The sequence below is a fragment of the Suricata suricatta genome, chromosome 7, assembly GCF_006229205.1.
Source record: "Suricata suricatta isolate VVHF042 chromosome 7, meerkat_22Aug2017_6uvM2_HiC, whole genome shotgun sequence".
NCBI classification, from domain to species: Eukaryota; Metazoa; Chordata; class Mammalia; order Carnivora; family Herpestidae; genus Suricata; species Suricata suricatta.
In genome coordinates, this window is record NC_043706.1 from 11,251,363 (window position 1) to 11,271,635 (window position 20,273).

A 20,273-nucleotide genomic window follows, 5' to 3' on the forward strand; every position below is an offset into this window, starting at 1 on the left:
CTTGTCAGCCAAGGTAGCCAGAAACAGGCGTCCTCCTACACTGCTGATGGCAATGAACTCGGAATAACCTCAATGGAAGGTAGTACCTCTCAAAAATTTTAATGTACAAGCCCGTTGAGCCCGCGGCCCCACTCCTACAAAATTTTTCATAGAGACACATGTATATTCAAGAGGAGTCACTGCAGCATTATTTATCATAGCCAAAAATTGGTGAAAACCTAAACACACATTCGATAAGGTGCTGGTTATAAGAAATTCAAGGATATTATACAGCAGTAAATGAAGAAGGAAGAAGGCCTTTGTGTACAGACACAGAATGATCTTTAAGATGCCTCTGAAGTGACAAAGGCAAGGTGAAGGGCAGAGCAAATGATGCACTACAACTGAGGTTAACTTTTTTATTTTAGTAGGCTCCACGCTCTGCCCAACATTGGGCTTGAACTCAGGACCCTGAGATCAAGACCTGAGCTGAAATCAAGAGTTGGACGCTTAACCAACTGAGACACCCAGGTGCCCTGAGGTTAAAATTTTTAAAGGGGGATTACACAGGTACAAATTTATTTGTATATGGAGAGCATGTCTCTGGAAGAGAGCATAAGAAACAGGGAACATTTTTTTAAATGTTTTATTTAGTTTTTGAGAGAGAGAGAGAGAGAGATAGCATGAGCAAGGGAGGGTCAGAGAGAGAGGGAGACACAGAATCCGAAGACAGGCTCTAGACTCTGAGCTGTCAGCCCAGAGCCCAACGCGAGGCTTAAACTCACAAGCTGTGAGATCATGACCTGAGCTGAAACCAAGAGTCCAACCCTTAACGACTGAGCCAGCCAGGTGCCCCAGGGGATGATAAATTTTTCAATATGTCAGGTTGACCAGACTGAATTCTATTTCCCAGAATCTCTTTCCTGTGGTTTTTGAGGGAGATTTGGTGTAGACAAGGATGTGGCAGCCGTGTTGTGAGTCTCTCCTATGCTAGCTAATCTCCTACTTCGCCTCATGCCTGAGACTGCTCCCCCATCCCCGCTCCTCCATAAGATTGTGAATCTTAGGCCAGGTGAGTGTGTTTTAGCTCTGTGACAAGGGACCCTGGCTCTGCAGGACATGCGCGCCCACGAGGTCAGAGCCTACATGGTTTCCGTGTGTCCTCGTGGGTTTCAGCTCATGCTGTGGGTCTGACTGCCTCTTGCGTGCCTCACTGTACATCCATCCTCCCTTCCTGACTGACTGTTCTGTGGACTCCAAGCTGAAACCCCAGACGGAGGTGCTTAGTCACTTCCACAACAGCGCAGAGTCCCATCCCTCCCTCCACTGCTCCTCACCCCTACATATGTATGCGTGTGTATGCGTGTGTATGCATGTGTATAGGCACCTACATCCCCTAGTGATTCTGCTTCCCAAATTGAGCCCTGATTCAAAGGTGTGGGCTCTTGGTAGGTACATCACCTTGGCCTTGTGGACCCCTTGCCCAATGGGAAGGGCGTGGCTGGAGGAGGGCAATCCTTGAACTCCTGGTGCCCAGGTTGGGGCCTCAGATGCCCAGCTGTAAGGACAACACTGAGCGCAGGGCAAGAGGAGAGAAGGTACCTGCAAGAAGGTAGGGTGGTCAGGGAAGGTCTTTGAGCTGTGACATGAATGATACATAGAATCTTCCAGAAGGAGGCTAGGAGAGAAGCTCTGCATCTGGAAAGCCTGGTGTATCCCGGAACAGCAGGAAGGTCAGTGGGCCGAGTTGCGGTGCTCAGAAGTGAGGCTGGAGGCAGGCAGCGTCCAGACGGCGGTGGCCCCGTGCGCTCTGCTAAGGAGTTTAGACTAATTCCAGGTGTGAGGGGAAGCTGCTGGAGGTCTTGAATATAGGAGTGACACAGTTGAAGAAAGATTTTAAAAACACTTTTCTGTGGATATTGGACAGACAAGTAAAGTGTATCCCAGGCCTCTGGCACGTGCCCCATCCCCCCACCCTCCAGAAGCGCCCCCCCCCCCCCCCCCCCCCCCCCCCCCCCCCCCCGCCTCAGCCAGGCTCTCTTCCCTCCTCTCTCCAGCTGGGTCAACCTGTAAGGAGCTGTCTGTCCCTCCAGGAGGGAGTATGTCTCCTGTCTCCTTCCCTGGGTGTATGTGGCGGTGGGGGGGGGGGGAGGGGGGTCACTGTGGGCTGTGCACTTCTGTGTAGCAACATCTCCAGTGGGTTTTTTTTTTAAATTTACATCCAAGTTAGTTAGCATCTAGCGTAACAATGATTTCAGTAGGTTCTAGTGATTTATCCCCAGCATACAACACTCAGTGCTCATCGTAACAAGTGTCTTCCTTAATACCCCTTGCCCGTCTAGCCCATCCCCCTCCCACAACCCCTCCAGCAACTCTCTGTTCTTTATATTTAGAGTCTCTTACGGTGTGTCTCCCTTCCTGTTTTTATATTATTTTTGCTTCCCTTCCCTTCTGTTCATTTGTTTTGTATCTTAAATTCCACATATGAGTGAAGTCGTATGATATTTGTCTTTCTCTGGCAAATTTTCCTTAGCTTAATACCCTCTAGTTCCATCCACATTGTTGCAAATGGCAAGATGTCATTCTTTTTGATGGCTGAGTAATACTCCATTGTATGTATATATGCCACATCTTCTTTATCCATTCATCTGTTGATGGACATTTGGGTTCTTTCCACACTTTGGCTATTGTTGATAGTGCTGCTCATAAACATTGGGGTACACGTGCCCCTTCGAAACAACACACCTGTATCCCTTGGATAAATACCTACTAATGCAATTGCTGGGTCGTAGGATAGTTCTATTTCTAATTTTTCGAGGAACCTCCATACTGTTCTCCAGAGTGGCTGCACCAGTTTGCATTTCCTCCAGCAGTGCCACAGAGATCTTCTTTCTCTGCATCCTTGCCAATATCTGTCAATATCTTGAGTTGTTAATTTTAGCCATTCCAACAGGCTCCACTGGTTCTAACCCAGGTTACTATACTGTCCCTAGGTCCCCCTCACCTGTTAAAGGTCCTCAAATTCTCCTCAACTTACCCTAATTTAAGGGGACCCTATGTTTCATCTTTGTATTCTGACTGATACAGAATTACTGCACAGCCCTCTCTATTTTATTCAGAACCTTCCCCATCATTCAGTGACTAAGGCTTTATTCCTTGTTTCTTCTTCTCTCCTTAGAGTGAGCTCTGTCCTAAGGAAGCTCTTCAAATCCTCGTCCTTTGGGTTGGTCCTCATAGGCTTTCAGAAACAGTCTAGATGTGCCTTATACGCCAGCAGTAGGCAGAATAAGGCTGTGACTTAAGCTGAAATTCCACTGTTAAGTTGATGTGAAGTCCTGCTGAAAATAAATCGGTCATGGGGACGCATTCTCCACCAGTAGCAACGTCAGGGACAATGTGTCCTACGACACATGGGAGCCCAGGCGGTAACACACAGTGCTTCAGGAAACCTTCCTGTCACCACGTCAGACACAAATGAATCAACATGGTCCACCTGGTAACACAGAGTGTCACATGAGATCCTCCTGTCACCACGTCAGACACGATGGAATGACCTTGTTTCTTACTGGTGGGGTTTAGGAAATTCGTTTTTACTTTTCCTCTAACGGAAACAAATCTGTAAATTTAACTTGCATGTTTTAAAAAATCAATCAACACTAAAGTTTTTAGCACTGTAGATCATTTACATGGACAAGAACAATTTTTGTTAGAAATTATCAAAGATACACTTTAAAAAAACCCTCTGACTTTTCTTCTTGTTAATCTAAAACTGCATTTTGGGATTAATGGAAATAAAGCATGTTTTATATTATTTTAGCCTTTTGATTTCTTTATTCTGGTCAGGCTCCTGTGTTCAATACCATCATTGTGTCTGATCATGAATTATTGACAAAGTTCATTGAAAAACTAAATTTGCTTTGCACGATGACAAATGACCTATTTTAGGTTCATTATTACTTCCGGTTACAAAATGCTTCTACTTCTTTTTTGAGAAATCAACTACGTATTGTATTAGAGCCTTTCTTTAAAGTTTTTATTTGTATCTATTTTATTTTTAAACATTCTTAATCAAGAAAATATTATAATAACCCCAAATGTAACATGACCTGTTTAATAATTGACATTTAATCACATTTGCACCATCTGTTATACATGCTTAATAAAGTATTTAAAACAAATCCCAGACATCATGGTATTTGCCCTCAACTACTTCAGTATACATCTTCTTTTTTTTTTTTATGTTTATTTTACTTTTGAGAGAGAGAGAGAGAGAGAATGTGAGTAGGGTGGGGCAGAGAAAGACAGGATCTGCAGTGGGCTCTGTGCTGACAACACAGAGCCTGATGTGGGCCTCAAACCCATAAACTGTGAGATTATGACCTGAGCCAAAGTCGGACACTTAAGTGACTGAGCCACCCAGGCACTCCTTCAGTATACATCATCTTAAAAATGACATTTTGCAGGGTGCCTGGGTGGCTCAGCCAGTTAAGCATCCAACTTCAGCTCAGATCATGATCTCACAGTTCGTGAGTTCGAGCCTCGCTTTGGGCTCTGTGCTGACAGCTCAGAGCCTGGAGCCTGTTTCAGATTCTGTGTCTCCCTCTCTCTCTCTGCCCCTTCCCCACTTACACTCTGTCTCTCTCTGTCTCAAAAATAAATAAACATTTAAAAAAATAAGTAAAAATAAAAAGCAACTTTAAAAAATGACATTTTGGGGTGCCTGGGTATCTCAGTTGGTTAAACCTTCAACTCTTAATTACAGCTCAGGTGGGGATCCCAGGGTCATGAGATTGAGTCCTCTACTGTCAGTGCAGAGCCCATTGGGATTTTCTCTCTTCCTCTTTCTCTGTCCCTCCTCTCTCTCCCTCTCTCTCAAAATCAGTAAAGAAACATTTCTTTAATGTTTTTTTATTTATTTTTGATACAGAGAGAGACAGAGCATGAAAGGGGGAGGGTCAGAGAGAAGGAGATACAGAATCGGAAGCAGGCTCCAGGCTCTGAGCTAGCTGTCAGCACAGAGCCCGACGCGGGGCTCGAACCCACGAACGTGAGATCTGACCTGAGCCGAAGCCGGAGGCTTAACCGACTGAGCCACCCAGGCGCCCCAAGAAACATTTTTAAAATGACATTTTGCGGGGTGCCTGGGTGGCTCAGTCAGTTGAACATCCAACTTTAGTTCAGGTCATGATATTGTGGTTCATGAGTTCAAACCCCACATCAGGTTCTGTGCTGTTAACACAGAGCCTGCTTCAGACCCTCTGTTTCTCTCTATCTGCCCCTGCCCCACTTGTAGTGTCTCAAAAATAAAGATTTTTTAAAATGACATTTAATTACAAAACCATAATCCTATTATTGCTTCGTGAAAGTAATAATAATTCTGTAATTATCATCAAATACCCAATCCATATTGAAATTTTTCTAATGCGCTCCAAAATAGCTGTCCCTAGTCAATTTGTTTGAATCGTGAAATCTGGCACTCGGCATGCTGCATTTGGTTAAGTTTTGAACTGAGGGCTCTGACAGGACAATGCAGTGTTATCCTGTCAAGTATGCGAGGATGTTTGACCTTTTATAATAATAATTTCATAGACTGTGGAGGCAATTCATACAGATGCAGCTAAAGCTTTTTTAAGGTCAATGGCGGCTTGAGCTTGGTTTATCTTGTTTGGAGAAAGCATTCACATGGCCAGAGGGGTTCTTACAAATGCTGCTTCACCAGCCTATTTTTGGAAACGCATCTGTCCACTGCCGCTGCAGTACATGACTTCCTCCACAAAAACGTGGGATTTTCCTCTTTAAAAAGGGACACTCATTTCCCCAAGAATATACCTCCATTTGTCTCAGGATTTGGGCAATGTCTTTAGGACACGCTTTCTAAAGTTACCAAGCCGTATCGCAGTGGTACCCAGAAAGCGAGCCAGTGAGTGGGAAATAAACCATCCCTCATTACTGCTTCACCTAGAACCTGAACTCCCTGTAGCTCCCACCAACGCACTTTTGCTGGAGAAAGACTTTGCACAGTATTCTTTTCCTTCCGTCTTACATGCTTTCTGACAACTACAGGCAATATAGGCAAAGACCTACGTTAAGTGTTTAAGGAGGCCCCAGGAGGTTAGGAGTCATAGTTCAAGGGAGTGGATGGGTATCCTGAATCTTCTAGCAAAGCAAAAACGGTCTTTTCACTTTCACGAGGAGGGAAATATTCTTTAAGCTACAGCTGCCTTTAACGGACTACAAACAAAGTTAATTTGTGATTTTCCAATGGAATTTTCACTAGTTGTCTGTCTTTATATTAACTTGACTAAAAGAAAACTTAAATTTTTACAACACTACTTGTTCATTGACAAAAGCATTATCTCAACTAAACATTCCAATAAGACTGGGGGTGTGGTGAGTGGGGTTGCAGGGGAGACTTGAGGCGTGAAGCAAAGATGGACAGAGAATTACAAGGACAGTCAACCAGTCTTTCTTCACCCACTTCCAAGAAAGAATTAAGCCCTAATGCAAGGCATCCATTGTGTGCATTGAATTACATTCTTCCCTGGGTATCATAGAGGGGCTAGTTATATCCCAACCTTGAGAGAAAAGAGAAAAGAATCAAATTATCTTCTATGTTCTCTGGTTCAGAGGAGGAACTTGGGTTGATGAAAATCTCTAAAGCATCAAGTTGGAAGTGGTGGGCAGAGCGCCCCGCATGATGTCTGGAGTGGAGGTCAGGTCAGACGTCCAGGCTCTCCAGGCCTGCAACTACACAGGAAGGGAGTGTTTCATGGAAAACCTGCGACCTGGTCCGGGGCTGACATCCGCAGAGCTGCCCAGGCCGGGGCCGAGGCTGGCTCAGATGCTCCCCTTCAAAGCCAGCTCACAAGTGCCAGTGATGACATCTTGGCACCGTGGGGACTGACTCTTCTCTGGGAATCACCTCTCCTCTCCTCTCCTGACATCAAGGCAGCCAGTCCTACTTTATTTTCACTCAGACCTCGATTTTGAGCCAACCAATATTTCCCAGCTGATTCATCCATTTTCCCTCCAAACTTAACTACACGTGACTTTAAGCTATTTATGAAAATCAAGCCCATCTTTCTGTATTTGTTACTGCCCGGCTGTATGACATTAGTCAGGCCACCTGACGTCTCAGGTGCCAGTTTATCTGTCTAAGGCAAAGTGATCAGATTAAAAAAATCCCTAAGATCCCCTTCAGCTTGAAAGTCCCAGGACTAGGTGATGGATGAAGAAATGAATGAATGAATGGTGACCTGCCAATGTTGAAAATGCTCACAGAATGTGCCACAGGCTCTAAGGGGAAAACATTTAGAAACATCACAATAATCAGTGCATCTCCTTCCATGCTGATTATTTTGAGAAGAACAGACACCCAGCTACTCAATTCATTCATCTAATCAATATCCAACTGAGAAGATGCCAGGTGTTGGGTTCTGTGCTACGGGCTCACAATATCCAGATAAGCAAGGCAAGTTTTCTACTATCTTCAACAACAAGAATAACAAAAATAACTTCCTTTAACAGCGTTCCTTTGCTCTACCCATGACTTTACAGACTCTAATTCCTTAAGGCTCTCAGAATCCAAGAGGGAGACAATCAAACCAATGCATTATGATGTGCCATGGTTATGGCAGCTAACATTTCCTGAATTCTTACTATGTGAAGGCATAGAGTCAGTCATCTTAGATGAATTCATTCATTCAATGCTGACAATAACTCTATGAGGTAGTTCTATTATTGGTGACATTTTCTGTTCACACTCTCTCTCTCTCAAAAATAAATAAATCTCAAAATTTAAAAAAATATTATTGGTGACATTTTGTGAATGAGGTATTTGAGACATAGGGAAGCTATATAATTTGCCCACGGTCACAGATAGTAGGTGTGTAAGGTTAAATATGTTTGGTCCTGAGAAGTAGAGTAGGAGGGAGAAAAAGATGGGCAAGGGCTGATGATATTATAAATCCTCTACACTATCTAATATTTATATTTGAACTGTGTGAGGATGTCATAGGATATGCAGGTCGCAAGCCAAGAAACAGAGTGTCCCTGCAGAAGGAGGAAGGCTAAGGCAGTGGAATAACCAAAGTGGCCTGGGGAAAGCAGGACTGAACACAGCACCAGAGACAGGCATTCCAGCCCTAAACCTCTTTCTCCTTGAGACACTCATCCTCTTTTTCCATCTCATTGACTGAATGTTCTGGAACCTTCTACTTCTGGCACAAGAATTTTATATTATGATCCATAGGTGACAAGATAGTTCAAAAAAAACCCTCCGCCCACCACTCCATGTTTTCTGGACTATTTGTTGACGTGTCATAGACTATGCTTCCTTCACACACCCCATCCCTGGCATCCTCCCTCCCCTGAAAACCAAACTTGCAGAATGTGCAGAAGGTATGAGACAGCCCTGACTTGGTCCTTTCCCTGCTTGTTCCAGGACCTCTTCCTTTCTACTTAGGCTGCTTCCTCTGGTTGCTTAGATGTGGGTCACATCTAGAAGAGAAATGGCAGGCAGGATCATAAGGACAGGAATCTGACTGAATGATTTCACACTTAAAAGTGATGTGGAGGGGGCATCTGGCTGGCTCACTCGGAAGAGCATGTGGCTCTTGATCTTAGGGTTGGGAGTTCGAGCCCCATATTGGGCATAGTGATTACTTAAATAAATAAATAAACTTCTAAAAAGTGATGTAGGAAAAAATCAGCAACTACTTTTCTGCTGAATGAAAAAAAAAACAACCGCTTCTTGGGTGAAATTGCAAGAGCAGAATAAGCCTGATGAGAATGGGGAAGTTCACTACCAATCCTACCACACCCAGGGCCAGAAAACTTCAGGTTCCATCCACAGCCTCCCTCCCTCCTCAGTGCCCTTGACACCCTGATCTCCTACTTCATGATCCCACTCTTCCTCCCCCTCCTCCACTCTGTGGGCCACCCATTCCCCTCTCCACATCCATTTCTTCTGCCCCGTTTACCCAGACATTTCTTCAGTCTGTGAACACTTGTGATTCCTTGTCTCTATCAGTGGTCCCTCCCCTCCAACACACAGACACAAACACACACATGCACACACACACAGGTTCCAACTTTAACTGGATCTGAATTTACTTAGAAGAGCAGCCATTGGCTAGCTGTTCCTGGGAAGCAGAATAAGAGGACCATACACAAAGGTGTCAAAGGTGGCCACTTTTTCATCATGTGTACAAAGCTCATCCAGAGAGAAAGAAGACTAAGTTAAACATGCAGAGAGAGATGAAGGACCACAGGGCTAACTAAAAGGAAACAAAACAGTAATTTGAGTTCTTGACTTTCTAGACTCTGGCCATAGCCCTTCATGAGACCTGTGGTATTTGTCTCTTCAACAAGATGTGTTCTTCCAACACACTTCTCTTTTTGCTTCAACCAGTTGGAGTTTCTTGGAGCCCAATGACTCCTGATTGAGATATTCTCTTTCCCTGGTTGGCAAACTACCCCTGAGCCATTAGCATCCAGCTCAAATGTCTTTTCTAATGTGAAGCCTCCCTCAGGATGGAAATTACTACTTCCCACCAAACTGGTTCACATGACCGGGAAAGCATGGCCCACTTTAGATGGCATCTGGCTATTCTTCCCTTACCCTGGAACCCCTTGTTTCTGAGATTTCATTGAAGATGATGTTAGTTTCTGAGTCCCCAGCAGAGACAATGTCTGTTTTTTTAAATTTAATTTAATTTTTTAATTTTTAATTTACTTAGAGAGAGAGAGCATGAGTGGAGGAGGGGAAGAGGGACAGGAAAGGAGACAATCTCAAGCAGGCCCCACACTCAGCACAGAGCCTGATGCAGAGCTTGATCTCACAACCCTGGGATCATGAACTGAGCTGAAATAAGGAATTGGACACTTACCCAACTGAACCACCCAGGCGCCCCAGCAATGTCTGTTTCTGAGTCCCCAGCAGAGACAATGTCTGTTTCTGAATCTCCAGCAATTCCCACAAGTACTTCATGTGTCAGCTGCTCAGTAAACATTTGATCGATAAATGGATTTAAATGAGGAGGGGGTTCCATGTTCCAGCAATGATCTCTCTAGAATTAAAACCAAAGCGGGGTGGTTCCCCTACACTTACCCACACAACTTCCAACCTGAGGTCTTTGCAGAGGGCTACATTCCCTGGGAAAGGCCTATGTTTTGTTTCAGGCTTCTCCTCACCCAAAACCTGTTTTGGTTTTGTCTAGCTCCAAATCACTCTTGAGCCCATGTTTGGGAATGAAACATACAGCAGCCAGGAATAATCTCTCTACTTCACATTGCGGGCTGTAGCCAGTGTGACTTGCCAAGCTATGGCCAACCCATTCCTAAATGCCAGTCTAGGCGTGTGGTGTTTCAGAAGCAGCCAAGCTCTGAACTCCTGAATCTCTGTGAGAGAAGGCTCAGGAGTCCCTGTTTCAACAGGCTCTGACCGAGTCAGCCAGGTTTGGGACCCTTGGCTAGGTCCCTGTGCTGATGTTGGTGAGTTATATGGGTTTGTGCATCGAGAGAGATCTCAGATTCTGTTCTGCTCAGCCACTGGTTGTGCTCAGAAGAGGGCAGTGCAAGAGGACTCCCCTGATCCAACCTGAAGTAGAGATAAAGACTTCCATCCAGTATTGTGTCCCAAGCCTATCTTCCTCACTCTTGTTCTTGCCCATCTTCTGCTTCAGGCTCTACTCAAAGTAGCTGGTACAGTCCACTCCCAGTTAAATTTCACCATTTGATTTCTCTCCGGACCGACTGACTCTCTGGCATTGCCAGACTGCACTCCACAGATAGGCATATCAAACGTCTATCCTTCCCTGATTAACAGCAACAATAGTAATAATAACAGTTACCATTGGCTGAATATTTCTTGTGTATGTGCCAATCACCAAGCCAGGCCTTCTACACACATTATCTCATTTCCTCCTCAAAACAACTCTGTGAAACAGGTATTATTGTAGCCACTTTACATGCAAGGGCTCTAGGCTTGAATATCCACAGTAAACACTGCAAGAAAGTTATGGAAGTGGAAAGCAGACTGCACTCAGTGGGATTCCAAAGTCTGCTTTTTTTACTATGCCACGTGAGCCCAATATTCTGCACAATTTCTACCCCCTACCTCCAAGATCACTGCCATGAAGAAAACGATTTTCTCTTTTATCTCCCACAGGATTCTGTGCCTCTTTTGTGGAAGCTACCTTATGCATTGAACTGTAAAACATAATGCTAACAGATTTATTTATAATGCTTATATTTTGTGCCAGAAAAATACAGATGAGTCAGGGCAAATCCATTATCACCCTTAGGAAAGTCATTCACATGCGTGTTTCAATGAGTATGTGCATTCACATCCCAAGGCCACCAGACCCCAGGCATGTGACCTTGAACAAGTTACCTAAATTTTCTCTTTATTTTTTACTGATCAGTATAATGAAAAATAATGGTAATAACGTAAAACTTATTATTTTTGATAATATAATAGGGTGATTATGAGCAATAAATACTAGAATTGTGCTTGTAAGTAGTCAGTGTTTAATAAATGTTTGCTACTGTTAACTATTGCAAAATAGAAATGTTATTGTAGCCTATGGCTTGGAGCCCTTCTGTTGAGGAAACAACTCACTTGTGTTTTCTGTCTACTCACTATCCACTGAATACCTTTGTACTACAAACGTGGGGAGGGTTTCCTCCTCACCAAGCAATTCTTCAGTCTTCAAGGGATATCTTGAATGTCCTACATTGGATGTCCTACCACTGAACTCAGTACTAACACCATCCATCTGGATTTAGTGTCAGATCCCACAGGTGATGGGCTGAATCCTATCACCTCAGACACCAGTTACAATCACCATGTTTCCATGACCCTCTCCTCCATATAATAATTTGTTCCAGCCATTCACAGAACTCAGAGAAACCGTTTACAGTTGACCCTTGGACAACATAGGTTGAAATGCATGGGTCCTTTTGTATGTAGATTTTTTCAATAAATACAGTACACTACTATAAGTGTATTTTTTCTTCCTTATGATTTTAATAACATTTTCTTTTCTCTAGCTTACTTTATTGTAAGAATACAGTATATAATACATATGACACACAAAATATGTACTAATCAATTCTATGTGTTTTCAGTAAGGCTTCTGGTCAGCAGTAGGTATTAGTAGTTATGTTTTTTGGAGAGTCAAAAGTTATATGTGAATTTTTGGCTGTGCAGGGGGTCATTCCATTGTTCAAGGACCCATTTTTCAAGGATCAACTGTACTTATTAGATTACTGGTTGTTTATAAAAGGACACAACTCAGGAATGGGCAGATGGAAGAGATGCATGGGGCAAGTTATGTGGGAAGCATTGTGGACCTTCCATGCTCTCTCAGGGTCACACCACCCTCCTAGCATCTCCGTGTGCTCACCAATTTGGGAAGCTTCCCAAATTCCATTCTTTTTTCAAACGTTTATTTATTTTGAGAGAGAGAGAGCATGCATGCATGCGCAGGAGAGGAACAGAGAGAGAGAGAGACTCTCAAGCAGACTCCCCACTGTCAGCACAGAGCCTACTGAGAGGCTCAGTCCCACAAACCATGAGATCATGACCTGAGCCGAAATCAGGAGTCAGACACTTAACCAATGGAGCCACCCAGGTGCCCCATTTTTTTTTAACAGAGACTTCATTGTGTAGGCACAGTTGATTAAATCATTTGCCGTTGGTGATTGATTCAACCCTCCAGCCCCACTCCCCTCCCCTGAGTTAGGGGTGATGGGAAATAGAGCTGAAAGTTCCAATCCAATCACATGGTTGGTTCCCCTGGTAACCAGTCCCGTCCTGTGGCTTTTCAAATATCACCTCGATTCACTGTTAATGCTCTGGAGCTACTTAGGAATCGAAGGACAAAACACCCAACATTTTAAGGGTAGATGCTCCTCGGCTCTGATCACTTAGGTAATTACAAGTTTTAGGAGCTGTGAGTCAGGAACAATGGATGGACACCAAAATATGTATTTACTATATGACAATGCAACACCCTTCCTAGGGGAGACTTACTCTTTCCTACTGCACTGGTTTGAGGCTTGCTTTGTCCAATGAAAACCGAGAAGTGATATGTGCCATTTCTGAGCCAAAGCTTGAAGGCCATTGTGTAGTCTGACACTTTTTCCTTTCCTTCTGCCACAAATCTGGCATTGTCCCCGCGAGGGGCTGTCTCATCAGTCTAGAAGGCAGAATGCAAATGATGGCCCAGAGTCACCACCAAGCGATGATGGACAAGTCATGTGAGTGAGACATAAAGCCCGGTCTTCATAAACCACTAAGATTTGAACATTGCCAGTCACCATGATGTCACTTAGTCTCGGCTGACAGATACAGTTGTTAAACGGGATTTATAGAAAGCCTCTTATTTAAGTATTTGTCTGCTTCTTCATTACTCTTTGGCCCTTTGTAGACCCAATCCATTAGCAGTTTTTACATCAAGTGGTAGCAGACTTCCAACTGAGATAGCTTTGGAACCACAACAGATGTTTCCAGAATCCCTGGGATATTAGCCATCAGGTGTCTGCCAATTCTTCAGAACGCATGGCATTTCCAGTTTCTAAGGTAAAGCCCTATTAAAGAGTTCCTCCTGGGGCGCCTGGGGGGCTCAGTTGGTTGAGCATCTGGCTTCGGCTCAGGTCATGATCTCACGGTTCGTGGGTTTGACCCCGCATCAGGCTCTGTGCTGACGGCTCAGAGCCTGGAGCCTTCTTCAGATTCTATGTCTCCCTCTCTCTCTGACCCTTCCCTGGTCACGCTCTCTCTCTCTCTCTGTCTCTCAAAAATAAATAAAAAACATAAAAAAAAATAAAAGATCTCCTTCTAATGAAGGGCACATGCATAAGGGGCACATACTGAGGCATACCGCAGCTGTATTAGTTAATGAAGCTAGTCTTTGGGGGTTGTAGAAATGGTTGAAAGAAACATCCGGACCTGGCTGTGCTGTCAGCGAAGCTCCACCAGCCTTTCCATAGCTCAGCCCCAGTCCAGGATTCTTCTCGGGCTAAGCCAGCTCTCACATGAGCCTTTAATTCTAAGCAGCAGGCTCATGATCCCAATGAGTTGACTTCTGAGCTGTAAGCCTCTTCCTTTGACTTCCACATGGGACATTGTCTGTCTGGCTCTTAGAACTTTCCCTGATGTTGCCGGAGAAAAGCACTTGCATGCTTTTGTTAACATTTTGTTGCTGTTTTCTTCAATTAAATAGGCAGGTATAAGAAAAATCAAGCATAGATGGATTAGAAAGTTCCAGATTCTTCATAAGTAGTCCATCCAGTTAAAAGTCTTAGACTCATGGAAGGGAGTCCTGATCAATAAATAATAGTGATAGTGATGATAATGGTAACAACAAAGAACACTGATGTTTATTTCACCCTTACCCAGGTCAGATCCTGCCACAGCAAGGTAAGACCATCATCATCACCATTTAGAGATCAGGAAATGGAAGCAGAGAGAGGATACATGACTGAAACAAGGTCCCAGAGCTTGCAAGTGGCAGAGATGGAATTTGAACCTGGGCTGCACGACCGCACAGTGCAAGCTTTTCCTTTCTTTCTTCCTCATGTTTATCATCTGCAAATCCAACTGTAAATACTCCCCCTTCTGAAGGGACTTCATGGATGGAGGGCAATGTCAGCAACCTTTCGTGTAAGTTACTCACATTCTCCATGCTGACAGAATAGATTAGCCGCTGTTCATTGAGCATCTTCTTGTCTTCTCACTCACATTGGCACCTTTCCCAGGTCGATTCTATCCTTGCTGTAAGAATCTAGGAGCAGGAAGTAGCTCAGCCTTGACACAGCCTGCAAGTAGAACCTGGGAGGTTTTAGAAACCTCGACAGTCCTCTGTACCCTAAATGTCTGGTACCACAGCTTCATGGCTGTCCTTCAGAGCAGCGTTCTGGGCCTCCGGTAGCCATGAGAAATATAGCCGTTCCATAGGCCTCGGGTTGATTACGGGGTGGGGGGGGCAGTCCTAATTCACAATGCTATGATGAGAACTTCACTTGTATGTTTAAATAATTTTTTTAAAGTTTATTTATTTTCAAGAGAGAGCAAGCACGGTGAGGGGCAGAGAGAGAGAGAGAGGCAAAGAGAGAAGATCCCAGGCACAGTCTGCAGCACCATCAGCTTGGAACCCAACAGGGGGTGGGGGGGCTCAAATCCATGAACCATGAGCTTGTGACCAGAGCCAAAACCAAAAGTCAGACCCTTAAGCTACTGAGCCCCCTGGGCATCCTGCGAACATCACAGGTATTAATTCATTTTATCCTAATAACAACCCTATGAATAGGTATTTTTCTTATCACCAATCATCATGATTCTATTTTACAAATAAGGAAAATGAGGCCCTAAAGATTTAGTACAGATTTTCTTGCTCAGAAAGGGAAGGTTCAGAATTCAAACCAGACAGCCTGATTCCAAGGGTCACATCTTCAGTCACAGCCCTTGGAATTCAAGGAGGGGACGGAATCTGATGGACTCAGCCTGTGGCAGGATTAGCCCAGAATACTGGGCAGGTGCGGTTCTATAGTGCAATTATGGCAGCTGAAGCCTGGGAGCCAAGGGGTGAAGTGGAGAGGGAGAGGGAAGGAGAAATGTGGAACATTGCACGTCAGGCATTTACTTTAAAAGGCGTCTACTGTGTCCTGTGTGGTAGGAGTTCAGAGTCCCTGTTCCCGCGTGAATCCATTGAAGACTGATGGGGTTAAACAGTTTGTTCCAGGCTGCGTGTGAGACAAGATTCGAACACAGCCCATCTGATCCCTCAGCCTGACTTTATTATGACACACTTTTAGAGGAGGATGGCCAGGGAGTTGAGAAAAGGGTTACACGGCAGACTGTATTTTCCAAAAAGGGTTGCAAGTATCACCCACCCTGTATGATCTTCTGAAAATACCAGCATGGCTATTTCCCTCATTGCAATAAGGGAATGGTAGTCCTCCCCTTGGATTTGGGAGGGCTGTGTGACTATGGCAGAAGTGATACCACAGGACTTGTAAAGTAAGGTCGTAAAGCTGACACAGCATGTGCGGGGACCCTTGAAATGCTCATTCCTGGAACCTAGCCACCATGCTGGGAGCAAGCTCACGGCTACCCATGCAGAAAGACCATATGGAGACAGAACCTTGAGACCATTTAGACGCAGAGCAAAGCCTGGCCTGCTCCAGCTGTACCGGCCCCCTCACGGGTCCAGCTTCGGCTACCATCTGGCTGCAATCTTGTGATGAAACCAGAGCCCCAATGCCCAGATTAGCTCTTCTCAGATTGTTTTAAGCTGCTAGTTTTGGGGGAGGATGTGATATACAACAGCATTAACTAGAACAGCATATTCTGAGAAACAGAAGTCTACATGGATGTAAGAGCCTCCTTCAAGTATCTGAAGGGCTGTCACATATATGAGGAGTTTGACTCAGATCATGAAGCTCTAGATAACAGCATTTGTGTCAACAGTTGGGCTTTGCTGAAAGGCAGATTTGATTCTTCATGGAGATCTTCTCTATATAGCATTAGAATCACATCGCCCAGCAGTGAGCACCCTGCCACCAAATGTACTCCAGCAGAGAGATGACCACTTTGACGGCTGTTCTAGAAGGGTCTAGAAGATTCCAAAAAGGTACTTTCTCACTCTAGGTAGATATGATTCCAAGTGAGTTCAGGCTTGACTGTTTTGAAGAATAAACGTTTAGTAAACCCTTCTTAGAAGAGGTGAGGACTAATCTGGACCTTTCAAGTTGGAGAGCATTGGGAAAGGAAAGCGGAAGGAAGGATGACTCAGCAAAGTGCCCCTTGGGGGTACTGAACTAGCAGCACCGTGTTAATCATTCCCCTCTTACCTTAAGACTTCTCATCCATTTGTGGTGGGCTATGGGCATAATTTTTCTAGACCTTTCCCCTGTCACCAGCAACCCTTTTGCCTCTCCCAGTCCTCATGTCCCATTGGATGCTGAGTCACTCATTCCACTCTCTATAATGCACTCTGCACTTGTTCCTTGTGTGACCCCTGCACTGTCTTGGCTTTGTTCTAGCCATCACCACTGTCTGTCAAGATGTCCACAACTGCTCTGTGAATCATTCCTCAGGATGCTCTGAACCCGTCAGTCCCTGGCTTCCAAACCAAAACCTTCATTCAATTTTCACTGCCTTTACAACAGAGCTGAAATTTATGTTTTTATTTTTTTATTAAAATTTTTTTACTTATTATTTTTATTAAAATTATTTTAATGTTTATTCATTTTTGAGAGCGAGACAGAGAGACAGAATGTGAGCAGGGGAGGGACAGTGAGAGAGGGAGAGACAGAAGCCGGCTCCAGGCTCTGAGCTGTCAGCACAGAGCCTGATGTGGGGCTGGAATCCACCAACCACGAAATCATGACATGAGCCAAAGTTGGAGGCTTAACTGACTGAGTCACCCAGGCCCCTCCTCAAATTTTTTTTAAGTTTATTTATTTTGAGAGAGAGAGAGATAGAGTGAGCGCGTGAGCAAGGGACAGGTAGAGAGAGGGGGAGAGAGAGAGAGAGAATCCCAAGAAGGTTCCACGCCATCAGCACAGAGCCTGATGTGGGGCTCGAACTCACAAACCATAAATTCCAAAACCAAGAATGACAGGTTTAACCAACTGAGCCCACCCACACACCTCTAGAGCTGAAACTTCTTAGGCATTAGGCTTTTGTGACATGACAGTGAATTACAGTGAAGGAAGGAGGGACATGAAACAAGAAGGGATTGGGGGAGAGGGAAAGAGACACTACCCCTGTATTACTTTCCAAAAGCTGCTGTTAAAAATTACCAAAACTGTGTGGCTTAATACAACAGACATTTATTCTCTCACAGTTTTGGAAGCTACAAGTCCAAAATTAAGGTGTTGAAAGAGCTATGCTCCCTTTGAAGGTTCTAGGAAAGAATCTTTCCTTCCCTCTTTCTAGCTTCTCAGAGCTTCTGGAAATTCTTGTCTTTCCTTGGTTTGTGGCTCCCATCACTCCTATCTCTGCCCTCATCTTCAAATGAGCATCTTTTCTGTATGTGGAGGTCCAAATCTCCCAGTTCTTTCTAAAGATACCAGCCATTGGGTTTAAGGTGCTTCCCGGGATGGCCTCATTTTAACTTGATTATGCCTACAAAGACCCTGTTTCCAAAGAAGGTCACGGTCACAGATACTAGGGGATTAGGACTTGAATATATCATTGGGAGGCACTATTCAACCTTCTCTAATTCACTCTGACAGACACTACAGAACAATGGCTTAGCGTGGGGATGGAATCTTACTTGTGAAAAGGTTCTGGGTGAAGTGCAGGATTTCAGGAACAGGGGAGGTAGTATTAAATAGGGTACTAGATTACAAGGAGGTAATTTTCTTTGAGCACTGGAAGAGCATGCATGATCAAAGATAACATTTTAATCAGGAAAAAAAATCAACCTGGAAACTGGGTATAGGAGAGATTACAGAAGGTAAAACTAGGAAGCTCAGGTTTAAAAAAAATGTTTATTTATCTATTTTTGAGAGAAAACACACGCAGGTGAACAAGCAGACTCCTGGCTCTGAACTGTCAGTGCAGAGCCTGATGTGGGGCTTGAACTTACAAACTGGGAGATCATAACTTGAGGAGAAGTCAGAGGCTTAACTGACTGAGCTACCTAGGTGCCCCTAGGAAGCTCAGAGCAAGAGGATGTCTGAGCAGCCAGAAGGTGAGGAGAAAGGCACAGATCTAAATGGTTAGCCTCAGGAAGTTGTTAATCTTTTTATTTTTTTAAACGTTTATTTATGTAGTGAGAGACGGAATTGTGGGAGAGGGGCAGAGAGAGAGGTAGAGAGAGAATCCCAAGCAGGCTCCACCTCCAGTGACCTTGAACTCGTGAAACCTGAGACCATGACCTGAGCGGAAAATCAAGAGTTGGATGCTTAACCAATTGGGCTTGTGGGGCATTCACCCCTATCTTGCCTCTGTTGTTCAGCATTATATTCCAAGAGCCTAGACCAGTGTCTGTCACACAGTAGGTCCTCAGTACACATTTGTTTGATAGATGAATGGGTGGACAAAGTAGGCTTTTGCTTGTGGGAATGGAAAAAAAGGAAAGAAGATGCCACAGGCCTTTCAGGGGTAAAATGAATTAGTGGGCCCTGGAACAGGACAGAAATAAGGAGGGGGGTGCCTGGGTGGCTCAGTCGATTGAGCATCAGACTTTGACTCAGGTCATGATCTCAGAGTTCCTCAGTTCGAGCCCTGAATCGGGCTCCGTGCTGACGGCTCAGAGCCTGGAGCCTGCAGCCTGCTTCCAATTCTGTGTCTACCTCTCTCTCTGCTCCTCCCTCGTTCACAGTCTGTCTCTCTCTTAAAAATAAATAAACATAAGAAATTTTTAAAAAAGAGAGAAATAAGGAGGAGCATTACTTAGAGCCCAGCCCACAACGTGGCACCAGCTGGAGAGAGAATAGAACCTCTCTCCCGCCACCGGCTCACACAGTCTGGCATTATCCCTGACTCCCGCGCTGTTTTTCCCACCAGAGTGTCCGGAGAATGGGATGCACACATCGTTTTATCCATGTCTGTGTGTATCCTCTACAGCACCGTGCACACAGTAGGACCCCAAGTCAACTTTCGATGAACTTGCAAATGATTGAATTTCCACATTTACACAACATCGAAATAGTTCCTCCAGATTTCAAATCTGAATTTTAAACTTCCGCACGCTTCAGAATTGCCTGGCACACAGCAAGCTCCCGATAAGCACTTGTTGAAGCAAACAGAATAAATCAGATTCACCCAGTTCCGCCCTGGCAGCGAGGTCTGCATTTGGCAGGACGACAGAATCCATTGCTGTTAAATTCTTACGTAAGAGCGAATGACCCTCCCGGCCGACTTGACGTCTCTCGGCCAGAAGCGGAGGGGAGAGGAAGGGAAGGGGAGCGCGAGCAGTGTTGACAAGCGCATACTCTGTCGGTGCTGGATGCACAGATTCATTGCTAGCCTCGGGCCCCCACTTGGACCGAAAAGACCGCTGCCTGGGGAGTGGGGCGGGAGTAGGGGGGCGGCGTGCGGGCAGTCAGGTCGCGGCGTAGTTCATTCCGTGGGTAAGGCCTGCCCACCCGGCGCGCCCTGGGGCTCCGGGTCTGCGGGTGACAGCGGCCCCATTGGGGAACTCGAGTTCCAGGCGGTGATCCTGGGAGTCCCCGCGGGCACGGGTGCCGGCCTCAGACTTGGCCTGGGGGCCCCCAGGCGCCCTACGCCCGCGCTCCCGGGCCGCGCGCCTCCATTGCTCGGCCTCCCCAGC

At 45.0% G+C, this 20,273-nt stretch overlaps 1 protein-coding gene across 1 annotated transcript in view; it reads left to right on the top strand.

The window, feature by feature from the left end:
* The first annotated feature begins 18,670 nt into the window (after window positions 1–18,670).
* KIF13A (kinesin family member 13A) overlaps window positions 18,671–20,273 on the top strand; it is a 201,719-nt gene continuing 200,116 nt past the window's right edge. Inside the window, exon 1 of the mRNA XM_029943130.1 lies at window positions 18,671–18,689. Within this exon, the coding sequence (XP_029798990.1) occupies window positions 18,671–18,689 (19 nt within the window). The remainder of the gene's footprint in view (window positions 18,690–20,273) is intronic.